The sequence below is a fragment of the Homarus americanus genome, unplaced genomic scaffold (assembly GCF_018991925.1).
Source record: "Homarus americanus isolate GMGI-L3 unplaced genomic scaffold, GMGI_Hamer_2.0 scaffold51476, whole genome shotgun sequence".
Lineage (NCBI taxonomy): Eukaryota > Metazoa > Arthropoda > Malacostraca > Decapoda > Nephropidae > Homarus > Homarus americanus.
Window position 1 is genome coordinate 4,028,004 of NW_024736148.1, and position 23,080 is coordinate 4,051,083.

Genomic DNA, 23,080 nt, shown 5'->3' on the forward strand with positions numbered 1-23,080 from the left:
ATCAAGAGTATATTTCGCTGACAATCAGAGTCAAAATTTATATGCACCGAACATCCTAGTTACAAAAAGTAAATCTCTTTTACCTGTTTTTCCCATCTTGCTGACTGTCACCTACATGAGTGCATTTAAAGTTGTAAACTCCTAAACATAAACAACTAAAAAAATGGGATGGAAGAGTGACAACAAGCCTCACAAGAAGTAAAATACTGTACTACATCAAACCTAAATGGGATGAGAATGGCCATTTTGTGCTTGTCGTTGGGATATGACCTGATGTCTTCCTGTTGTGACTGACCAATGAATGCACTGGAGGTGACGGCACGTTGGTGACCACGACAGTCACACTGGTCTGTAACAGTAATAAATAATTTAACTAATCATCCAAACATACCTACCATCACAGTGAAGAAAATACTGTACTGTATATGTTACTGTATACAGCAGTCCCTGAATGATCATAATTCTTATACTGTAATGATAAACTGAACATTCCTGAGGCATTTACTTAGACCATAATTTTGCTGACTCAATTTCCAACTACGGGCTGTGGAAGTGTGCAACCCACTTAACTTAATGAACATATGCAAAGAAATTACTGTATACAAATGAGCATATGCAGCACCTCCCACAATCCATCACAGCACATCACAATCAAATGTGTCTGGCAACCATTGCATGTTTATATTTTCAAACAAAAAGAAGTTCTCATACTGAATGTAAAGTATATTGATAAGCTCTCATGGTTCTCCTGCATTTCATCATAAAGCATCTGTTTTGTCTCTCAAGATGCCGTCTTCTAACCAGAAACGCAAAGTGATGCTCTGGCTCAAATAAGAAGCAACAGAAGAGAAATAAACAAATAGAAGAATTATTGGATCACCTGGCCAAGACCAATGATGGTTATATCCCGCTGTATGAGTTTCAAACCCTAGCCCCCCTTTTCTCGTAAGTCACTAACTCTCATATAACTATCTTATGTTACAATTCTATAAATTTCTTTGATTAAAATGAAAGAAATATTGATACCATATAGATGAATTTAACATTAAGAATAATATATATCTAATGAGGTATAAAAAATATATATACAGTACATTACAGGTATCAAGTATGGCCAGTCTGGGAACAAACCTACAGTACTTCTTGGGTTAAAACAATGAGTAATACTGTGAATACATTAACAAGGAAGAGAGAAACCTTTATACAAGCCTCTGCAAATAATCTTATTTACTAGACTACTACACTTGTTTTTCCAGATCTAATAGTATCCTTCATGTTACACTGATTTTGGGAACACTGTGGAATAGCTTCTAAAGTCAGAGATATAACATAAATAGTACTGGAATCTACATGTAAGATTGAAGACAAAAAGTGTCACAGACCAGAGTACAGTACTGGTACCTGTATTTGTTGATGGTACAGTTACATAGAACAAAAGTAAGAGACAGAGGCCGAAGCCCCAGAGTAGAGTTGTCGGTCGCCTCAACCGCAACATGGTGACTATGGTTGACCCCATCTCCCAAACAAAGGACAAATGCTGAAAAAAAGACAAAAAATCAATGCTTAATCACTCAAACTAGAAAACTCTACACACCAACAAAGAGTCTACATCACAGATGATTTGTTTTGACATTATTGTCCTGTAAATTTTTTGTATCAATCAACAAACTTTTTGCCATAACCATTTAGTAGATACAAGTAATAATAAATCAGTTACATTACACTATTTTCTATCTTATATCTCCCTATACAGTATTACAGTACCGTACATAACAGTACAGGAGGTCCCTGACTTACAAACGCCCGATAACTGTCGTTCTATTTATTCTTTTGTCTTAAATTAAGTGATTTTAGATGTATACAGTGGTCCCTCGGTTAACGAGCGCCTCGGTTAACGAGTTACCTTCCATATGATTCTTAACTTCGGTTAACGCGCAATCCCTCGATTAACGAGTTTCTTATGTGCCGATCTCAATATGTTTTCGCTTGCATTTGGCGGTCCACCAGCTGTAGTATTAGTCCGCCAATACAGTAATCGGTTCTAGGGCTTATATTCCTTACCATTTTAGTAAATATCAAGAAGTTTATACTATTCAATAATTTTAAAAGTTTAATATTTAATTTTTTAGTCATTTTAACAATTATTGAACATAATTGAAGGTAAGGAAACTAGTTTTATGCTCGCCATCCAGCCTGGCAACACACGAAACAGGCGCCAGTCTCTCTTGCTTGAGACTCTCTTCAACTAAATGCTTTTTTTCTGTGATTGCAAGCAAATTATTGGTCATTTTGAAATTTATTTTACATATTGACAATACATAATGCAGTGCAGTGCTGATTTAAAGAAAATAATCTTGAATTACACCAAGAGAACTAAAATTTTATGGGTGAAATGCCTTCTCTTCACCCTTCTCCTCCACCCCCATTCTAATTCCCATCATCATCATCATCCAGGAGCCTTCTACATACACACCTCAAAGTAAGTGTACTTTTCTACCTTTTTTGTTGAATTTAGGTAATTTTCGGTGAGCTGGAACCAATTACCCAAAAACCCATTGAAACAATAGTTTCGGTTAATGAGCAACCTGCTGGAACGGATTGTGCTCGTTAACCGAGAGACCATTGTATAAGGACTTAGGCTATAATAAAGTGGGATTTTAGACATAGTTTTGTAAGTATGGTATGCATATACAGGTTGACAATCCCTTATCCGAAATCCTTGGGGCCAGAGGCATTTTGGATTTTGGAATTTTTCGGTTTTCAGAATGGTTAATTTTTTTTTTAATGTGTATTAGCCCACCCGGACATAGATCACTGACCCACATCAGGGCCTGGGGGACAAAAATATAAAAAAAATTATAATAATAATAATAAAAATTCATAGGTCTAGGTCGTGTTTCTCACTTTTGATCTTTTTTTCATTCTTGTATTTCTTTATTATTATTATTTTATTATTACAGTATTATTGTTATTATTATTAATTTTATTATTATTATTTTTATTATTATTATTTTCATTATTATCATTATTATTATAATTATTATCATTATTATTATTTTATTTTGGTGTACGTATTTTTATTAACAATTTTATTTACCCGGTACAGGTTGTACCTCTCTAGTCCGGCAACCTCGGGACCTGACCGGTGCCGGACCATGGAAATTCACCCTTTTCCTGGATAGATAGTGACTTGTGCTTATGCCTGGAAGCACTAGCACCACTTTCTCTGCGTCATGGTCTCTTTGAAGACATATTGAAGGGTTAAATGTCGGAAAGTGGCTTCTCAAATTTCGCGAGTTTTTAATTCTTAACGTATTTTATTGGAACACACAAAATAATAAATAAATAAAAATTTTGACGGCGGAAACTTGAATTTCGACGGGTTTGAACGGCCCGCCAACGTGCAGACGACGTGCATAATCGTGTAAACAGCGTCATTTCTCTTATGTACAAAAGATTCATTATTGTTTATTACTGAATGTCTTTTTTATTGAATTAATGTTTATGTGTGCAAAATGAGCAATACAATTCATTAATAATACGTAGAATATTAAAACACACGAGGAAATGACACAGCATTGTTTTCGTTGATTACAAAACCAGTGACTGACTGGTTCTACATATAAAACTGAAGAAAATAAGACCTTGGTTGTAGCTGTAGTAAAATTAATATGGTTGTTTTAAGTAATGTTATTTAATGTTAATAAATGGAACAATAGAAGTAGCTAACGATAATGGTAAAGAAAAAGAGAGATCGCATATGTAAGTGCGCATGCGCACACGTGAAAACATATCGTCATTACTTTACATAAGAATATGAAAGCAACACTTATTTACTGTTCATATATATTTTAATTAATGTTTCTGAATTTGTTTTTATTGAATTAATGTACGTGTGTGCAAAATTAACAATACAATTTATTAATAATACGTGGAATATTAGAGGAGACGAGACCGCTGCCGGCATTGTTTATGTTAAAGCTTACGAAACCAGTGACTGATTGGTTCTACATATAAAACTGAAGAAAATAAGACCCTGAATTTAGCTGTAGTAAAATTAATGTAAAAAATGAATATGGTTGCTTGAAGTACAGGTTGCACCTCTCTAGTCCGGCAACCTCGGGACCTGACCGGTGCCGGACCATGGAAATTGCCGGACCATGGAAATTCACCCTTTTCCTGGATAGATAGTGACTTGTGTTTATGCCTGGAAGCACTAGCACCACTTTCTCTGCATCATGGTCTCTTTGAAGACATATTGAAGGGTTAAATGTCGTATAGTAGCTTCTCAAATTTCGCGAGTTTTTAATTCTTAACGTATTTTATTGGAACACACAAAATAATAAATAAATAAAAATTTTGACGGCGGAAACTTGAATTTCGACGGGTTTGAACGGCCCGCCAACGTGCAGACGACGTGCATAATCGTGTAAACAGCGTCATTTCTCTTATGTACAAAAGATTCATTATTGTTTATTACTGAATGTCTTTTTTATTGAATTAATGTTATGTGTGCAAAATGAGCAATACAATTCATTAATAATACGTAGAATATTAAAACACACGAGGAAATGACACAGCATTGTTTTCGTTGATTACAAAACCAGTGACTGACTGGTTCTACATATAAAACTGAAGAAAATAAGACCTTGGTTGTAGCTGTAGTAAAATTAATATGGTTGTTTTAAGTAATGTTATTTAATGTTAATAAATGGAACAATAGAAGTAGCTAACGATAATGGTAAAGAAAAAGAGAGATCGCATATGTAAGTGCGCATGCGCACACGTGAAAACATATCATCATTACTTTACATAAGAATATGAAAGCAACACTTATTTACTGTTCATATATATTTTAATTAATGTTTCTGAATTTGTTTTTATTGAATTAATGTACGTGTGTGCAAAATTAACAATACAATTTATTAATAATACGTGGAATATTAGAGGAGACGAGACGGCTGCCGGCATTGTTTATGTTAAAGCTTACGAAACCAGTGACTGATTGGTTCTACATATAAAACTGAAGAAAATAAGACCCTGAGTTTAGCTGTAGTAAAATTAATGTAAAAAAATTAATATGGTTGCTTGAAGTACCTGTAATGTTATTTAATGTTAATAAATGGAACAATATAAGTAGCTAACCATTAATGGTAAAAAAAAAGTGAGACTGCTCGTATGTAAGTGCGCACATGTGAAAATATATCGTCATTACTCTACATAAGAATATGAAAGCAACACTTATTTACTGCTCATATATATTGAAGGGTTAAATGTTGTACTCTGTATAGACAAGCAGAGAGAGAGAGAGAGAGCAGCCGAACTGCCGGATGTAAACAAACCTTAATTTCCCGCGGCTTTTTTTTTTTTAAGGGGATTAGCCCACCCGGGCATAGGTCACTGACCCACATTGGGGCCTGAGGGGCAAAAATTTAATACTCCTGTAATAATAATAATAATTCAGATAAGTAAAAAAAGCTGCCTATCTACCTATTGGACAAACTAAAATCGTTCCGGACCACAGGAGTTTCCGGACCACAGAATGCCGGACTAGAGAGGTACAACCTGTACCTGTAATGTTATTTAATGTTAATAAATGGAACAATATAAGTAGCTAACCATTAATGGTAAAAAAAAAAGTGAGACTGCGCGTATGTAAGTGCGCACATGTGAAAACATATCGTCATTACTCTACATAAGAATATGAAAGCAACACTTATTTACTGCTCATATATATTGAAGGGTTAAATGTTGTACTCTGTATAGACAAGCAGAGAGAGAGAGAGAGCAGCCGAACTGCCGGATGTAAACAAACCTTAATTTCCCGCGGCTTTTTTTTTTTTTTAAGGGGATTAGCCCACCCGGGCATAGGTCACTGACCCACATTGGGGCCTGAGGGGCAAAAATTTAATACTCCTGTAATAATAATAATAATTCAGATAAGTAAAAAAAAAAAAAAAAAACTGCCTATCTACCTATTGGACAAACTAAAATCGTTCCGGACCACAGAATGCCGGACTAGAGAGGTACAAACCTGTACCATGAATAATTCTTATTATAATTATTACTATTACATTTTCGCCCTCAGGCCCTGATGTGGGTCAGTGATCATGCCCGGTGGGCTAATCCGCTTAAAAAAAAAAAAAAAAAAAAAAAATTGCCCCACAAAAAAACTTTCGGTTTTCAGAGCTTTTCGGTTTTCGGATACAGGGTTGTCAACCTGTAGCATGTATTCCAACTTACGTACAAAGACAACTTACGAACGTCCGCAGGAACAGAACCCGTTTGTAACCCAGGGACCCCCTGTATATGCAAAAGATAACAATATACTGTACAGTGCAGTAATCTAATATACTACTAAACTAGAACAACTTAACTTAATTAAATTACATGTGTGAAGAAAATATAATGATAGGTACCACAGTGTACAGGTGTTTAATTGTTCTATACAATCTGGAACAAATATCAACCTGCCGTTCTCATTTCTACAGTACAGTAATGAGGTTCAGAATTTTTCTATGTAGTGTACACCTACCACTAAAGTCAGCTTTACTGTACTACACTTTTATTTACACTGATTGGAACAAGTTGCTAAAACCTTTTACAAGTAATAAAATAATAAAGATTATATTGTAACAAAAAACAGGTGACAGCATATAACTGTCCATCCAACAAGTGGCACTTCCTGTAAACAGATGAAAGACCGCACAACACACGAGCATCATAAAATAGTCAACAAAAGCTAACATCTGTAGGGTAAACTCCACTCCCCGATACCTCATCTCTCACACTAACTCAACCTGATCACCAGTACAGTACTCTGTACTAACTTTTCTTGGCACAATAAGTACCTGAGTGAAGGTCTCTATATAAGTAAAACATCATCGAATAGTCTAAACCAGTGGTTCTTAACCTTTTTACTACCACGCCCCCTCTAGGAATTGGTCCATCCCTCCACGCCCCCCTTGCATCTATGAATAAAATTCCCTCCCAGATTTTAAAGAAAAATGAAAAATATTGTGTTTTTAGTCTTTTTATTGAGTATAAATTAGTGAGATACTTGACACTGCTTCTTAGCTACTAGATCTTGAATGCGTGGTTGAATGCCAGTGAGTGCACAACGTAAATCCCCTTCAACGTTCAGCCTGTTTCTGTACTTGGTCTTGACAGCAACGAACGTGGAAAATGCAGCTTCACAAAGATACGTGGATCTGAACATAGTTAGAATCCAAAGAGCCTGATGTGAGATCAGAGGGTAAACAGGAAGGTACTTGACCCAGAACGTCTCAAGATCCAGTTCTTTGAAGTCTTCCTTAGCTGTGGAGTTGACTTCAACTCAAGAAACTCCTCCTGCAATTCATCCGAAACATCAGCTACTTCACATTGAAATGGGTTCCTGATGAATTTCCAGGCTTCATGCTTCTCATCTATCTCTGGGAAGTATCTGATGAATTCTGTTTTCAAGTCAGTTAGAGGAGTGATTATTTGTTTCTTTAACTCAGAATCAAGGATACCGTGAATGAGAGCAGAATCCAAGTTACAAAAACTGGCTGTATTACCCTGCTGAATTCGACACTTCCAGAGGTTGAGTTTGGCCATGAAGGTTCGAATGGTGTTGTGGTGCATGATGATGTTGATGTTTTTCTCTTGTAGTTTAAGGTTGAGAGCATTCAACGCTTCGAAGATGTCCACCAGGTAAGCTAGAGATAGCTGAAAGCCTTCAGACTGGAACTTGTCATGGAGATCTGCCTTCTGCTTCGAATCAAGAAATATTGCTACTTCTTCTCGTAGTTCATAAAGCCGTCCAAGCATGTTCCCCTTTGATGGCCATCGTACGTTCGTGTGAAAAAGCAAGGTTTCATGTTCAGATTCCATATCCTTACACAGCAGTTTGAAGAGACGACTGTTTAAGGTTCCAGCTTTGATAAAGTTGACTACCTTGATAGCCACGTTCAGGACATCCCTCATTTCAGCAGGTAAAGTTCTGGATACTAAGGATTCACGATGAAGTATGCAGTGTGTACCTACAATAGACGGATTTTTTTCTTTCACCATTGTAATGAATCCAGACTGCAGACCAAGCATGGCTGGAGCTCCATCAGTGCACACCCCTACCAGCAAGTCCCACGAAAGTTGGTTTTCCTGAAAGAAGTTTGATACATCATGAAAAATAGCTGCTGCTGTTGTACAACTTTCCATGGGGTGACAGAACAGCATTTCCTCTTTTACACTGTTGCCTGACACGAAAGCATACATCAGTAGCTGAGAACACTGAGCGATGTCAGTCGTTTCGTCACACTGGATGGCAAAGACAGGAGAATCTCTTACTTGGTCGAGAATTTGATCTTTGATGTCTTGAGACAATTCATCGATCCTTCCCTTGACTGTATCGTTTGATCGTGAAATTTGGGAAAGCTTGTTTGCACTATCTTTCCCCAGAATGAGTTCTGCTGCACGGAGTATGCTTGGTTTTATGAGAAGCTCTCCGATGTTATGGCTCTTCTTGCTCTTTGCAATCAACATGGCGATCCCATAGGAAGCCTCAACAAACTTTGAAGTTTGTTGCCGAAATGCCCCACTGCCGTCCAACTAAACGTGCTTCAAGGAGTGTCTTTTTGTTTCAAAGAATGCCTTGGGCTTGTCAGCTAGAGCAGGATGTGTTGTCCTCAAGTGGCATTCCAAGTGTGAGGGCCGCATTCCATCATTGCTCAGAGTCTTGTAACATATCACACACTGGGGGACCTCTGTGTCACCCTTATGGAGAGACACGAATCCAAATCGAATATATTCGTCAAGATACTTCCGCTTCTTTGCACTCATTGTGAATTATTTGATGTGCAGTGGACAACACAAATCTGTGAACAAAACATAAGGCACGTGTAAGGTAAGATAAACATCACCACGTGCTCATGAACACCACAACATCATGATAATCACAACCACATGATCAATAACAAACATATGATCGTAAAGTTCGTAAACACTACAAGTGACTACAATCATACACGATCATAAACACCACCATATCATTAACAAACATCACATGATCATAAACACCACATGATTATTAACAAACATCAATGATCACAACATGATCATAAGCACCACTACAGTACATGATCATAAACACCACCATATAATTATTAAGTAAATATTAACAAACACCACAACATTATAGTAAACACATCATGATCATAAACACATGATTATTAAGAAACAAATCAATATCATCATAAATACAGCTTTACCATAACCACCTGTTACCACCACATGATTTTAAGCACCACCAACTTCTGATAAAATACAAACGGAATTCAAAACTTGCGAATAACAAACAGAGCAACACATGCGGGTTCACAATTCACCAATAAACTTATGGCTGCTTACTATTTTTAGGTAAATATAACAACTGGGATAAAACATACCTCAACAGCCTTAACTGAATAAATGTGAGAGAAGAGGAATTATTGCCAAGGACGTGTGCAGAAGACTGGGAGAGAATGGGGCTCACCAGTTACCAACGAGTAGTATACAGGTCCAGGACGAGTTAACCCCCCCCCCCCCCATGGGTTTTGAGGGATAGGGAGGGGGATCAATAAGTACAGAAAATGGTAAGCCCCAAGTCAAAAAAGTAGCCTATAGAAAACTAAAGTTATAAGGCGATACTTTTGCATTTTTTCATAAACTTCTGAATATTAGCTCACGCTCTTGTTAAGAGAATAAAAACTATAATTATAATTAGAGAAATTCCTACTTTTTCCCTAGGGCTTGCGCCCCCCCTGGAAATTACTGACGCCCCCCCAGGTTAAGAACCACTGGTCTAAACGTTTGCAAATGAAACAAATGTATCATGAAATGAAAAATTGAAAAGCCCATCAGTGAATATAAATAGATTTATATTCCAAGAACAGCTGATAAGGTAAGAAATTTTACATGCAATACAAATGAAAGTGCAGATCAACGGGAGAAAATCAAGTGAACTAAGGAAGAAATGTGACTTTTAGAGTTTTAATATCTGAAGACCTGTTATTCAGACAATGCATCTCAAGAGCAAGAACTAGAGCAAACCAAAAGCCTTGGCACTTAATAAACAAACTTTCTTTTACACAGACCATGTGTCAAAATTTTTGTGCTAGAACTTGTGATATCATACATGGAATACTGTACTGTATAGTTCCCAAAATATGAGCAAATAAACTATGGCCAACAGGAGATTTGGTTTCACTACCCTAGATCCTAGGTGGAAAGGAGTGACCTGAGTGAAACCTTAAAAATAATGCGGTTCTGAAAATATGGACTGTTCTTAATTTTCTATCATTTCCTGATAGATCAGTTTTATGGTCAAGAAACATATTCCAGTACAGAAAAGAAAAGAAATTTCTATAAATGAGGCATCACCTAAAGCAGGGGTGTAAGTGCTAAATGTGTGAATTTGAAATAAGGGCTTCCTTATTTTCTCTGTCAATTAGTACACCTCTTACATTCATAACTTACTCGAAACCTGTGAAAGCTAGACTTGAAAATAATTTCCCTGAGTCCGCACAGGGCTACAAATACGCGAAAATTACTGATATCACAAAACGTCAGCTTGGCACTTATGCCCTTGCTAAACGCAATTCCTCAAATAATACACAATGAAAATTGGAACAAATATATCAGTGAAATACAGGTGCAGTCTATCTCTGAGAATCCTTTCAAGGCAGTCACTGAAAGAGAAAATATGAATGTCTGAAGAACGTAGCATACAAGGTATTTGTCCTTACAGAATAATTCAAGACTTGGGTGTCACTACTACACCTACTTATAGTATATTACTTGGATGTCACTACTATACCTACTTATAGTATATTACTTGGGTGTCACTACTATAACTACTTATAGTATACAGGCAGTCTCCGACTTACGACAGGGTTATGGGCCCCCAATTCCAGGTCGTAAGTCGAAAATGGGAAAATAATACATAGAAAATCTAAATTGGGTGTCTCTTTTTCTTCTCAGCACCACAAAACTCTCACTTTTAAGCTTGCCAGTCATTTAAAGGGAATTACAGACAAAAATTTTGTCATACAGCGCAATCACTAACGTCGGAACTCAAAAATACGTAATTTGAAAAAATTTTGGTACGACTGAGGCGGTCATATATCCGGGTGGTCGTAAGTCAAGGAGTACCAGTATTAAGTTCTATTGTTGTTTTTAAACTGAAAAGATCATTACAGACAGAAATACAGCATACAGTACTAAGGGAGTTCCATAGACAGTGGTGCTAGAGGTCTGTCGGGTGACAATGAGGTACATAAATATCTCCCCTCTGTTTTCGAGTTATCAATGGAATATTTTAATTTCAATTTAATTTCATCTATCTCATTTCAAATTCACGAAACGTATAAATTAATCGAATGCATAACTGCTCTCCCCAGCCCGCCTTCTACCCTTTTGGGGTTATCTTTCTTTTTGGTGTAATGTACTGGAAGAAGTGAATCTCACACAGAAGTATTTTTCAAACAGAAGAATAAGTCTTGAAAAGTGCACTGAAAAGCTCATTGGTTTGAAATTGTGTCTTGAGGTCAGCGGAATGAGAATTGTGGAAGCGATTCAATATGCACCAATGTGAAGAAATGGGCATCTCCGTGGAAACAAGAGGAGGATAAAGGCGTAAAGAAAATGATGCCAGGAGAATGGCTAGGGATGCTGAACTGACAATGCAAAAATGAGATCAATGTTTGAATGTTTAGATTGATTTAGTCTAGAAATTGGATGCTGATTCAGGCAGGATATATATTTGCAGTTATTCACGACTACTTGCTTTCTGCAAAGAAGAACAACTTCGAGTATTTCAAATTCAAGCATGACCAAGATTTTTAATGAAATTTCTGATGAGGATGTCATGGTAGAAATTATGTGACTTCAGAAATGGAGGCTAAAATCACACCTGAAGAAGCAAATAAAATGGACAGTCTTGCAGTTCGTGAAGTTTATTGTCAAATGACTTTGTGACATGCCAAACTTGTCATTGTACCTGAGATTCTTTTTTAACAATATGTGTGTGTTGCATCATGATAGAAAAGTTTCACTCTGAAACTCATCAAAATTATCTTCATTCTAGCATGACTCAAGGCAAGACTGAACAGCCTAGCTATGATTTCTCTAAAATTAATGTGCCGAAAGATAACTTTTGAAATGAAATATTAAGTTGCTGAAGGCTAAATCCCGACATGAGACTGTAAAACTTAATATACATACAGTGACCCTCGTTTTAACGAACACCTCGGTTATGATTTTGATTAACGAACTGCCTTTGAGGATTCATTAATTGCGATAAAAAAAAAATTACATGCGAATTCTTACAAACCTCTTTTGCTTGCACTGACCGGGCAACCAGCTTTAGTATCAGTCCAACTACATTAATTCGGTTCTGGGCTTAAATTCTTCACTATTTTTGTAAATAACAAAGTTTACTATTCAATAATTTAAAAGTTTAATATTCAATTTTTAGTCATTTTAACAATTATTGAACATAACTGAAAAGTAGTGACTAGTTTAATCATGACATCCAGCCTCTTGCAAACAGGCGTTAGTCTCTCTTTTTCACTGGGTAACATCTTGGCGAGACCTCTCTTCAACTAAAGCTTTTTCTGTGTTTCAAGCAAATTATTGGTCATTTTGAAATATATTTTATATATTGACAATATATAATGCAGTGCAGCGTTGATTTAAAAATAATCTTGAATTAAACCAGAGAGCTAAAATTTTATGGGTGAAATGGCACCATGGGGTGACTTCTCTTATTATCTCTTCTTCCTTCTCCTCCACCCCCATTCTAAATCATCATCATCATCATCATCCAGGAGCCTTCTACATACACACCTCAAAGTAAGTGAACTTTTCTACCATTTTTGTTGAATTTAGGAAATTTTCGTGAGCTGGAACCAATTGATGCACTAAAACCCATTGAAACAATGGTTTCGGTTAACGAACGTTTCGGTTAATCTAAACGACCTTCTGGAACGGATTGAGTTCGTTAACCGAGGGACCACTGTATATATATTTTCTTGCGTTAGATGAAAGTATACCGCTTGTATCTTGTGGTTTCCTTTGTTTTTAGAACAATCTAGTGCTATTGGTCAAGTTTCTGATAAAAGTGAGTTGAAGAAGGCTGTGCCCTTCTCATTGTGTAATACTTTATTTAATGTGTAACTTGTAGTTATAGTGGGGTATGCTATAACGAATCTAATTAGTTCTAGAACCTCGTTCATACAGCATTCATTCATTATAGGATTAATCCGTCCCAGGCCCCCAAATACAACCACTTAACACTGAAAAATTTCTGTGGAAAATGTATAAAATACAGTACTTTATCTACTCCACCTGAGCTCAGCAAGGACAGGCGGCAGAGTCACAGAGTCATTGATGCCCTTTTCCACAGCACCAACATCAGGATGATAATCCTCCGCAAGCTTAGACAGTTTACTCCAGCACCAGAACACATCCTTGAGATCTTTGGCTGGAATGATGCGGCTTTCCTCCTTGTCCTCCTCCTCCCCTGACTCCTCAGAAGCTAAGTTCTGCTTCAGTGTCTCGTTCTCTTCTTTGTGAAGCTCAAGCAGCTCATCAGTGGACAGCTCCTTACTGTGCTCATCCACCAACTCCTCAACATCATCATCATCCACTTCCAGGCCCATGGAATTGCCCAGACACACAATTTCATGTACAACAGCCTCTTCCTCTTAACTCTTCAAAGCCTTCAAAGTCTCTTTGAAGCACACATTCAGGCCACAATGGCCTCCAAGCAGCACAAAGACACATAGAAACCTCTTTCCAGGCTGACACAATTAAAAACACTGCGACTGCTCTATTGAAGTGACTCTTCCAAAACTCCTTCAAACTAACATCACTGGAAGAAATGGCTGCAAAACATTTTCTAAACAGTGCCTTTGTGTACAGCTTCTTAAAGTTTGAAATTACCTGTTGATCCATGGGCTGGATGAGAGGTGTTGTGTTGGGTGGCAAGAAGTGCACAGTGATGAAGTTGAACTCCTCTGGCAGTTCAACCATCAAATTAGGAGGGTGGGCTGGTGCATTGTCCATCACCAATAGAGCTTTCAGTGGAAGATTATTCTCCCTGAGGTATTCCCGAACACTGGGTCCAAACACCTCAGTCACCCACTCAGAGAAAAGACTCCTGGTCACCCAAGCCTTTGGGTTTGACCGCCACATAACACCAAGGCGGTTCTTCCTAATGTTTTTGAAAGCTCTGGGGTTTTATCTTGCAGTCACCGGAAGCATTAGCAAAAAGGAGGATAAGCCTGTCTTTCATCTGCTTATGGCCAGGGACAGAATTTCCTCCCTTGTAATGTATGTACGGCGAGGCATTTTTTCCAAAATAGTCCAGTTTCATCACAGTTAAATACCTGCTGAGAAACAAAGCCTCCCTCTTTAATCACATTTAAAAAATGTCATGGTGTTCCCTAGCTGCTTCCTTATCTGCACTAGCAGCTTCACCATGTCTCACAACACTGTGTAACTTATTTCTTCTTCTGAAACCAGTAAACCACCCCTTGGTACCCCCAAACACTGGCGCAGCACTATCACTTCCACTAGGAGTCTTGGCTTTAAGGTCCTCAAATAATTGTTTGGCCTTCTCACAAATTATAGCTTCACTCATACTATCACCTGCCATTTCTTTCTCCTTTATCCATACTAAGAGTAAATTTTCCATCTCTTCAATCACATTACACCTTGCTTTGCTAAGTCTAGAGATTCCCTTAGCCACTTGCACAGGTTTTAACTCCTCTTTATTCTTCAAAATCGTACATATAGTCGATTTAGCCATCCCATATTCATCACTAAGTTTCGCAATGCTTGTTCCATTCTCACGTTTCTTTATGATTTCTTTCTTAGTTTCAAGGGTTATTAGCTTTCTCACTCGCTTTGGACGATTCATTGTTACAATTGTACACTTGTATAACAAAATAATTATAAAAATAACACGAATTTCCACATCAAAAGACGAAATTTCAACAAGTTCAGTGGTGCACCGGCTACACAATGAGACAAAGATGGCGCCTGACGCTCTTGTTGTGAGCCGTGGTACAACAATATTCATGCACGAGACGAAATAGTCCCGTATTCATCCGCGTTCGTTGTAGGAGTTGCGTTCGTTATAGCATTCTCAATTTTATAGGTAAAACCGTTCGTTATAGGAATATCCGTCGTAGAATCTGTTTGTTATAGTATGGTTTCTGTTCTTTGTATATTTGAATTACTTGTATGTGCTTTGTTGTATCGTGTAAATTTTGTTGAAATTAGGAAATACATTTGTTTATATATACTGTAGATTTCCTAAATATCATCCGCATTTACAAACCTGCTTTTTATTTACGAATATTACACTTGATGTAGGCTACATTATACTTTAGTAAAAAAAAATATAATTTTCCATATTAATAGAAGGAAACTAAAACATTTATAATATTTACTATGTATAATCCAAAATTCCTTAAAAGTATTACAGTTGGGCCTTCATTTACGCGGTCAATTGAACCCGCGCTGTACCGCGCAAAACAAGGAATGCGTAAATGAAATAACAGAACATATGGGATTAATTGAAATAGAGACTGGGCTCACCCCCAAGCTCCACTTTTTCAGACACAATACCTACATTGTAATAAAAATAGTATCTTAACTTTATGATGGTATGCACACACACACACACACACACACATAATATAGAAGAGAAATATCGATAAGAGAATAATATACTGTGCCAGGTAAAAGAAAAATCAAGGTTTAACACTTACCTTAGGTTAGGTTAGAAAAAATCAAGGTAAGGTTAGGTTTAACACTTACGTTAGTAGAAGAGATGGGTCGGCGTACGGGAATGGCGGCTGGTTCCAAGGCAGAGGGCAGGCTACTGGCCCTCAGGTGAATCACCATCACCATCCACCACAGTTGTCAGGGCCTCCCTGACAAATCCCTCAGTCACCATCACTGGCTTGGGCTGGCTGTGGTGGGTTGGGGGCGAAGAGGTCCGTGATGTTACGCTGACGGCTAGTGGTGATGTTGTCGTGATACACCTTGATGTACGGCTCCATAGTCTGCAACAGCTGGGTAGTGAAGACTTCATAGCGGTTATCGTCAGGGTCGTTGGAAAGGATGAGCTTCAGTTTCTCTACACACTCGATGGCATCCTTAACATTACCATGCGTTAACTTGTGTTCTTCTTGGGATGACGCACCACCTGCCTCTTCACTGACATCGTCGTCTTCTAACATCTTGTCGGCAGTCACCTCAGGATCCCTTATCACCTCCACAATGTCGTCGTTGATGGTCTCGGAGAAGCCTGCAGCTGTAACACTCTGCGCAGCTTCTCTTGCAAGGTCCACTGCCACTGCAACAGACTGAACCTCACCAGTCACAGGTTGACTCTGCCTCCCACCTGGGATACCTTACAACACATGCCGCCATGCGTGACGAATCGTTGCTACAGACAGTTGATCCCATGCCTCCACCAAGAAGTCAACAGCTTTCTTGACGCTAAATTTCTTCCAAAACTGTTTGACGCGAACTTCTTGATCCGCCAACTCTTGTTCCTCGTCCTCGTCGCTCTCGCTATCGATGTTACCCAGGTTACGCAACTCATCCTTGGTGTTGGTACAGTTGTTCAGGAGCTTAAACTTCTTTGCAGGGAATGCAGCCTTAACGTTGTATATCAGCTCCTGGTCCATGGGCTGGATTAACGACGTAGTGTTGGGAGGAAGGAAGACTACTTTTACGTTGGGGTGACGATCCAACAGTAGGGGCGAGTGTCCTGGTACGTTGTCAAGGAGCAACAAAATGTTGACTGGAACATTCTGTTGCTCGCAGAATTTCTTGACGTCGGGAACGAAACAGTCGTCAAACCAGGAGAGGGACAGAGCAGAGAACATCCACGCCTTACGTGCGGTTAGCCAGTGGACATTTAGCTTGGTCATGTCCATGTTCTTGTAGGCGTGCGACTTGCGGGCTGTGTGGATCACCGATAACTTGAGTTTACAGGTACCGGAGGCATTGGTGGTAAACAAAACGGTGATGCGCTGCTCCTGCAACTTCCGGCCCCGACACTTGCTGGCAGACTTGACAACGAAGGTCTTGGAAGGTAGCTTTTTCCAAAACAGACCGGATTTATCCATGTTGAACACCTGGTTGTCGGTGTACTGTCCTTCCTCCATAACGTCACGTAAGAACGGAGGAAAATCACTAGCTGCAACACGGTCAGCATTCGCTCCTTCACCACCAATGTTAATGTTGGTGATCTTGTTCCTCTTCTTAAACCCTTGCAGCCACCCAGAGGAAGCAGTGAAGGATTTGGGCTCTGCAATTCCCATCTTACGTGCCACTGCTACGTACAGTTCACGTGCGTACTCTTAAACCGACTGCGTGTCCACCGCCATGCTCCGTCGTGCCTGACGAATCATGTAGCTCACAAGTAAACTCTCCGTCTTGAGAAGCACCTTGTTCTGGCAGTACTTCACCATTGAAGCACCTGCAGACTTTGTGATGTTCATGTGTTCTTTTATCTTGGCTGCATCCTTCTTGATTGTACGGATCGTAGATTCGTTAACACCATGCTGGCGCGCAAGATCAACCTGTCTTGTTCCTTTTTCTAACTCTTGTATTATCTTGTACTTCACCTCGTAACTTAGGGCACGTCGTATCTTCTTTGGCTTAGGGCGGCTGGGTCCAGGTAATGCAAGGTCCAGTGGAAGCCATTCTTACGAGATTATCGGAACAATAGAACACCGTATACACGGGGTGACTGGGAGGATCGTAACTGACGCGGCTAGGTCAGCGGCTTCATCCCTCCCGCAGCAGGGCACGTCATATTACATTAAACCAATCACAGCTAGTGGCGGAGGGAGGTAAGGATGCGTGGCCCAATCACAGTCCGATACGTCATATGACGTCACAAATAATGCAACAGAGACATACACTGCGCAACCTACTCGTGCTGCTTACCCAACATGGCGGGAGGTTTGAATCCAAAAATGGCGCAGGGCAGCAGGACCGCCAGCTGCTCTCCGCGTAAATGACCAAATTTACCGCGTAAATCAAGCATCCCTCTTCTGGCAAAGCACCGCGTAAATGACCAAACGCGTAAACGAAAACCGCGTAAATCCAGACTCAACTGTATTATTTTTTTCTTTATTATTCGTCTCAGTAGAGGAAGAGTAAGGGGGCAAAGGAATGCCCTGCCCTGGGTGCCCAGTACTCTAGGGACCATTGTGTATTTTACTTTTACTGTTTATTTATTCATCTCTGGAAGGAAGGGGGTGCCAGTGGATAGGTCTGCCCCGGGTGCCAAATACTCTAGGAACGCCCGTCCATAGAGCATATATATGAGGCATGACTAAATGTTGTATCTGATAAAAAGAAATAGGATTTTCACAACTAACTTCTCTATCACCACATACCTTTATATTATTTGAAATTTTGGGGGTATTAGCAGAGGGTGGGTAGACATTCCTCCTCGAGTGGGCCACAGGTCCATGTCGTATACACTTCCTTATATTAGGGTCATCCTCCCTGAAAGTACAGTAATTGATATTACATGTACCTGCAAGTTTGTATTTATTCAACCACAGTTTCGTGAAGTTCCAGGTTAACTGCATGTGCTTAATAAAACTTTCTCAACTTAATAAATTAATATAGAAGTGTCTCAGAGTAAAAAATAAAAAGCACTGTAGAATATCACTAAATTACCTGCAAGTTTTGACTGAGCGAGTCTGGAAATCACTTCTGGAGTAGCAAGTACAATACTATACTGTACAGTATTCCTACACTAGGCAACTAGAGAATAAAAATGGACCTTCAATGAATGTCCAATTTCAGTAGGACTGAACCACTGAGTATTGCAGAAATAAGAAAACCTGGATAATCCTTAGTGCTCAGTGATACATGTCTGATAAACTCATACAATGCTCAATGAGGGTTTGTTTTAATCTGTTGGCTGCACAGCTGTGGGGGAAGTGGGATACAGTATCAGTATTTGCCATTCCATAAATAATTTACAAACTTGAAAGATCGTAGACAGTGTTGCAATACATTCTTCATTATGACACTTCTTCTCCATAATCAAGTCAAGATATAATTAATAAGGTAATGCAAATGAACATAAACTTTACTTATAAATTTTCAATTCATTTACCTGTTTCCTAAATGTACAGTACTGTATAATTGTACTTATTTTATTACAAGCAAATGTCCAGTTTAGTTTCAAGCTCACTAAGTCATTCTGCATTATGAATGTAAGAGTTTTTTAGGCACAGGATGGTAGACCTATGGACCAGTTTACCAGAAGAAGCATGGGTTAAGATTCGGAAATTGTCTACCCCAAAACTATACAATATTGATATTTATATAGAGATGCTTGGCTAGTCACAAGATGGATTCATTTTGCAGCAGGTGTTCTTCGTCAGCTTGGTAAACCATTCGTTGTGTCTTTGAAAATGAATCCGCTGCTATTGAAATTTTTAAGGCTCATGGTATTCTGGCAACTTCTGCAAGATGTGTAAAATGCAGTTCAGACTGTTACTATCTTGAAGATAAAAACCCTTATAGTTTTATACTAAATGACGGAAACTCGCCAAGACAAAAATCTCCCCACTGTGGCTTCTGCACTTAAGAGCACTTAGTTGAACCAAGTACCTTCGAGCAATATCAATTTATCCTTCAGTATCTGATAATTAAGGTAAGGTTAGGTTAGTTTTGGCTAAGTTTTGGTTAAGATAGTTTTGATTAGGTTAGGTTTTGGTTGGTTTGGTCAGTTTTTTGTATTTTTACCCCAGAATTTTCCTCTACGTCAAAGCCCTTCCCCCTTTGTGTGAACAAAATTGTTGGTAGAGGGGGAGGGGTGTCATATCCCCAAAGCAGCTCATTTCCAATGGAAATAAAGGTCAGATTCCATTAAGACACCACAAAATACACAAGAAAAACCTATTCTTCTTAATAGTTTCCTTGCTAAACAATTTCCAAATCATTATGAAAGGATGAATAATTCTGGGCTTTAAAATAGGCAGAGGATATTTTGCTGGAACCAGCAAAGTTCTTACTAACGCTATTTTACCGTGAGTGCGCTCTACTCTGATGGGATAGTCATCCATTACCATAGTTTTCTGACTAACTGGCAGAAATAAATGCCAAATGCTGCCAGAGTCACGGTCACATATCATTCTCACATTGCTTGCCGGTAATGGACGACTAACTGATCAGAGCAGAGTGCAATTACGGTAAAATAGCATTAGTAGGAACTTTGCCGGTCATGGCAAAATATCCACTGCCTTTAAAATATCCCTGGCCAAGACTGTCAAGAACACTGGGGATATCCTACACCAGCATTCTTTACCTGAGTAGGAGAAAATTTCCAATTATACACAAAACATATTGCTTGTACACATTGTGTCAATTTCATGAGTTAAAAAATAATTTATCTTCATTACTGAAACGTAATGAAGTAGGTTGTTAGCTAAGTAAACTTATGGTAATAGTAGAGCAGACGGCTAACACCAGAAGGATGATAGTAAGTAATAAAAAGGGTCCGACTAATTACCCAAATGTAGCCGCAATGAAGTCAAATAATGGTCCTACATGAATAAATCAGACTGCCAATCACTTCTCGACTAGTATTTGGTGTCACAAAGCAAAAAAACATTGGAAAACGTAATTTAATCTGAGTTAATAGATCGCGGGCATGTACCAAGGGAGCGAATAATTACCCAAATGTACCCAAATATAGCCGCAATGAAGTCAAATAATGGTCCTACATGAATAAATCGGACTGCCAATCACTTCTCGACTGGTATTTGGTGTCACGAACTCACCAAAAATTGGTAAACTTAATTTAATCTGAGTTAATAGATCGAGTGCATGTACCTAACCTAACATGACCTAACCTAACCTCGACTAGTATTTGGTGTCACGAAGTCACAAAAAATTGGTAAACTTAATTTAATCTGACTTAATAGATAGAGTGCATGTACCTAACTTAACTTAACCTAACCTAACACAACACAACTCATTAAATTAAGTTTACCAATTTTTTGTGACTTTATGACACCAAATAATAATTGAGAAGTGATTCACAGTCCGATTTATTCATGTAGGACCATTATTTAACTTCATTGCGGCTACATTTGGGTACATTTGGGTAATTACTCGCTCCCTCGGTACATGCACGCAATCTATTAACTCAGATTAAAGTAAGTTTTCCAATTTTTTGTGACTTTATGACACCAAATACTAGTCGAGAAGTGATTAGCAGTCCGATTTATTCATGTAGGACCATTATTTAACTTCATTGCGGCTATATTTTGCTACATTTGGGTACATTTGGGTAATTAGTCAGACCGTAATAAAAATGATATGACAACTTTTGATTTTAATTATAAGTATACAAGTATATATTTTTCAGTTTTTCTCTATCTACAATCATAAATCACCTGTAGTGGGCAGGGTACAAAGGATAAGAGAAATTGCGAGGCAAAACACTGTGAAAACTGATCATTTAACAGATTTTTCAGGGGAGTATTTACCCAGTAAATAATTAATTTCTTCACGTACAAAGCACGTAGACATCACTTTAGTGTCATATGATCGGTTTTACACCGTGTTTTAACCCGCAATTTCCCTCATCCTTTATGCCCCGCCCACTGCTGTACACATGGTTTATAATCATAGATAAAAACTAAAAAAAAAATACTTATAAATAAAATATAAAGTTGTCACCTCGGTAAATTTGCATAAGTGAGCCCCATTCCATCCTAAATAGTTTCGGTAACCATTCATTCCGACGGAAATGCCATAGAAGAAAAGTGTCTTAGAAAAGTCTGAACTAAGCAAAAAAAAATTGTTTTTAATCAAGAAATTAATTTGGGCCCACTAATACCATAATATTGTCACCTCTTATAAAATACTTAATATAATAATATCTGTGGAGAAAATGAACTAAACAACTCCTTCTAGTGGTAGTGCTGTTCTCAGAAATTACTAAGTATCGGTAAGTTCTTTCTGCTTAATATGCCAGGGCCCCCGAGCTAGGAAGTTAGGTAGGTTTCTTTGGTTACGTTGATTAGGTCAGGTTTTATTAGGTTCTGTGCATTTTCATATCGAGTTTATTACTTACTATCATTCAAAGAACATCTGTGGAAAAAAAGAATGAAATCAAACAACTTGGGGTGTTGACCAGCCAGGGCCACCTGCTCCACCTTTAGCAAATGTCCTACCATACAGTAGGTTGCTAGTTAAATCGACTTAGTTTTTATTAAAGTCTTGTATACTTACACTATGTGTTGTACATGCTAAAGTTGCTAAGCCATTGTGAATTTGTAGGATGACTTTACAAATTAATTTTCTTCCAAGGTTAATTTTTTTTAATAAAATGAAAACTCCGGCCGCATTCAAAATGTTGTCAGGAAAACTCAAGAGCCTAAATTAACACACATGGAGCTTTATATTACCCGTATAACGTCATTCAGGTGAGTGGAGCTCCCTCATGTGTTGTTCACATCACCCCTCACTCCTAGTCTTGTTAACATCCGCCCTCCACCACTCTCACACCCTCCACTTTACATGGTTATTGACTCATCAAATCATACTCTGCTAATGTATTCAGTGCATATGGCGACTCTTATATTCTTATCACTGTACCAGTTACCAAGCCACAGCCTAAATGTTGGACTATTTTATCTCAACCGTGGGAGTGTCTGTCAGCAGGGCGAGGGAGCTCTTGTTTATATCCACCTACTAGTACATCTGAACCCATTGCCGAACCTCCAAACCCCGAGCCATATTTCAACATATATCTTCTTGTTGAAACCATATATCATTGAAAACTTATGATTTATATATTATTTATTATTAACGTTAAACACTCGTAATTTTTTTTGCTAATATTAATCTGGGATTCAGATAAATCAGGGGCCGGTGCATACCCAGTGCTTGCCAACAGAGAGCCAGTACATGCTTAGTGTACTTGCCAACAGTGCGTGACAGATGTGAAGCCTGGGTTTGCTTATACTGTACTGTAGCTGAGTACCCTCATGTATAC

General features: G+C 38.3%; 1 protein-coding gene across 3 annotated transcripts in view; it reads right to left on the reverse strand.

Annotated features, from left to right (window-relative positions):
* The window catches only part of LOC121872064 (beta-1,4-galactosyltransferase 7-like), a 39,543-nt gene extending 16,765 nt beyond the window's left edge, over window positions 1-22,778 (reverse strand). The window contains exons 1-4 of one of the 3 annotated variants that reach the window (XM_042374742.1): window positions 22,681-22,778; window positions 18,450-18,561; window positions 1,402-1,537; window positions 223-349 (exon numbers count right to left, since the gene is read on the reverse strand). In XM_042374742.1, coding sequence (XP_042230676.1) covers window positions 223-349; window positions 1,402-1,516 — 242 coding nt within the window. In that variant the 5' untranslated portion in view covers window positions 1,517-1,537; window positions 18,450-18,561; window positions 22,681-22,778. Of the gene's footprint in view, window positions 1-222; window positions 350-1,401; window positions 1,538-18,449; window positions 18,562-22,490 lie in introns of all 3 variants that reach the window. The other 2 variants (XM_042374741.1, XM_042374743.1) reach the window with 2 other exon arrangements.
* Window positions 22,779-23,080: the final 302 nt, after the last annotated feature.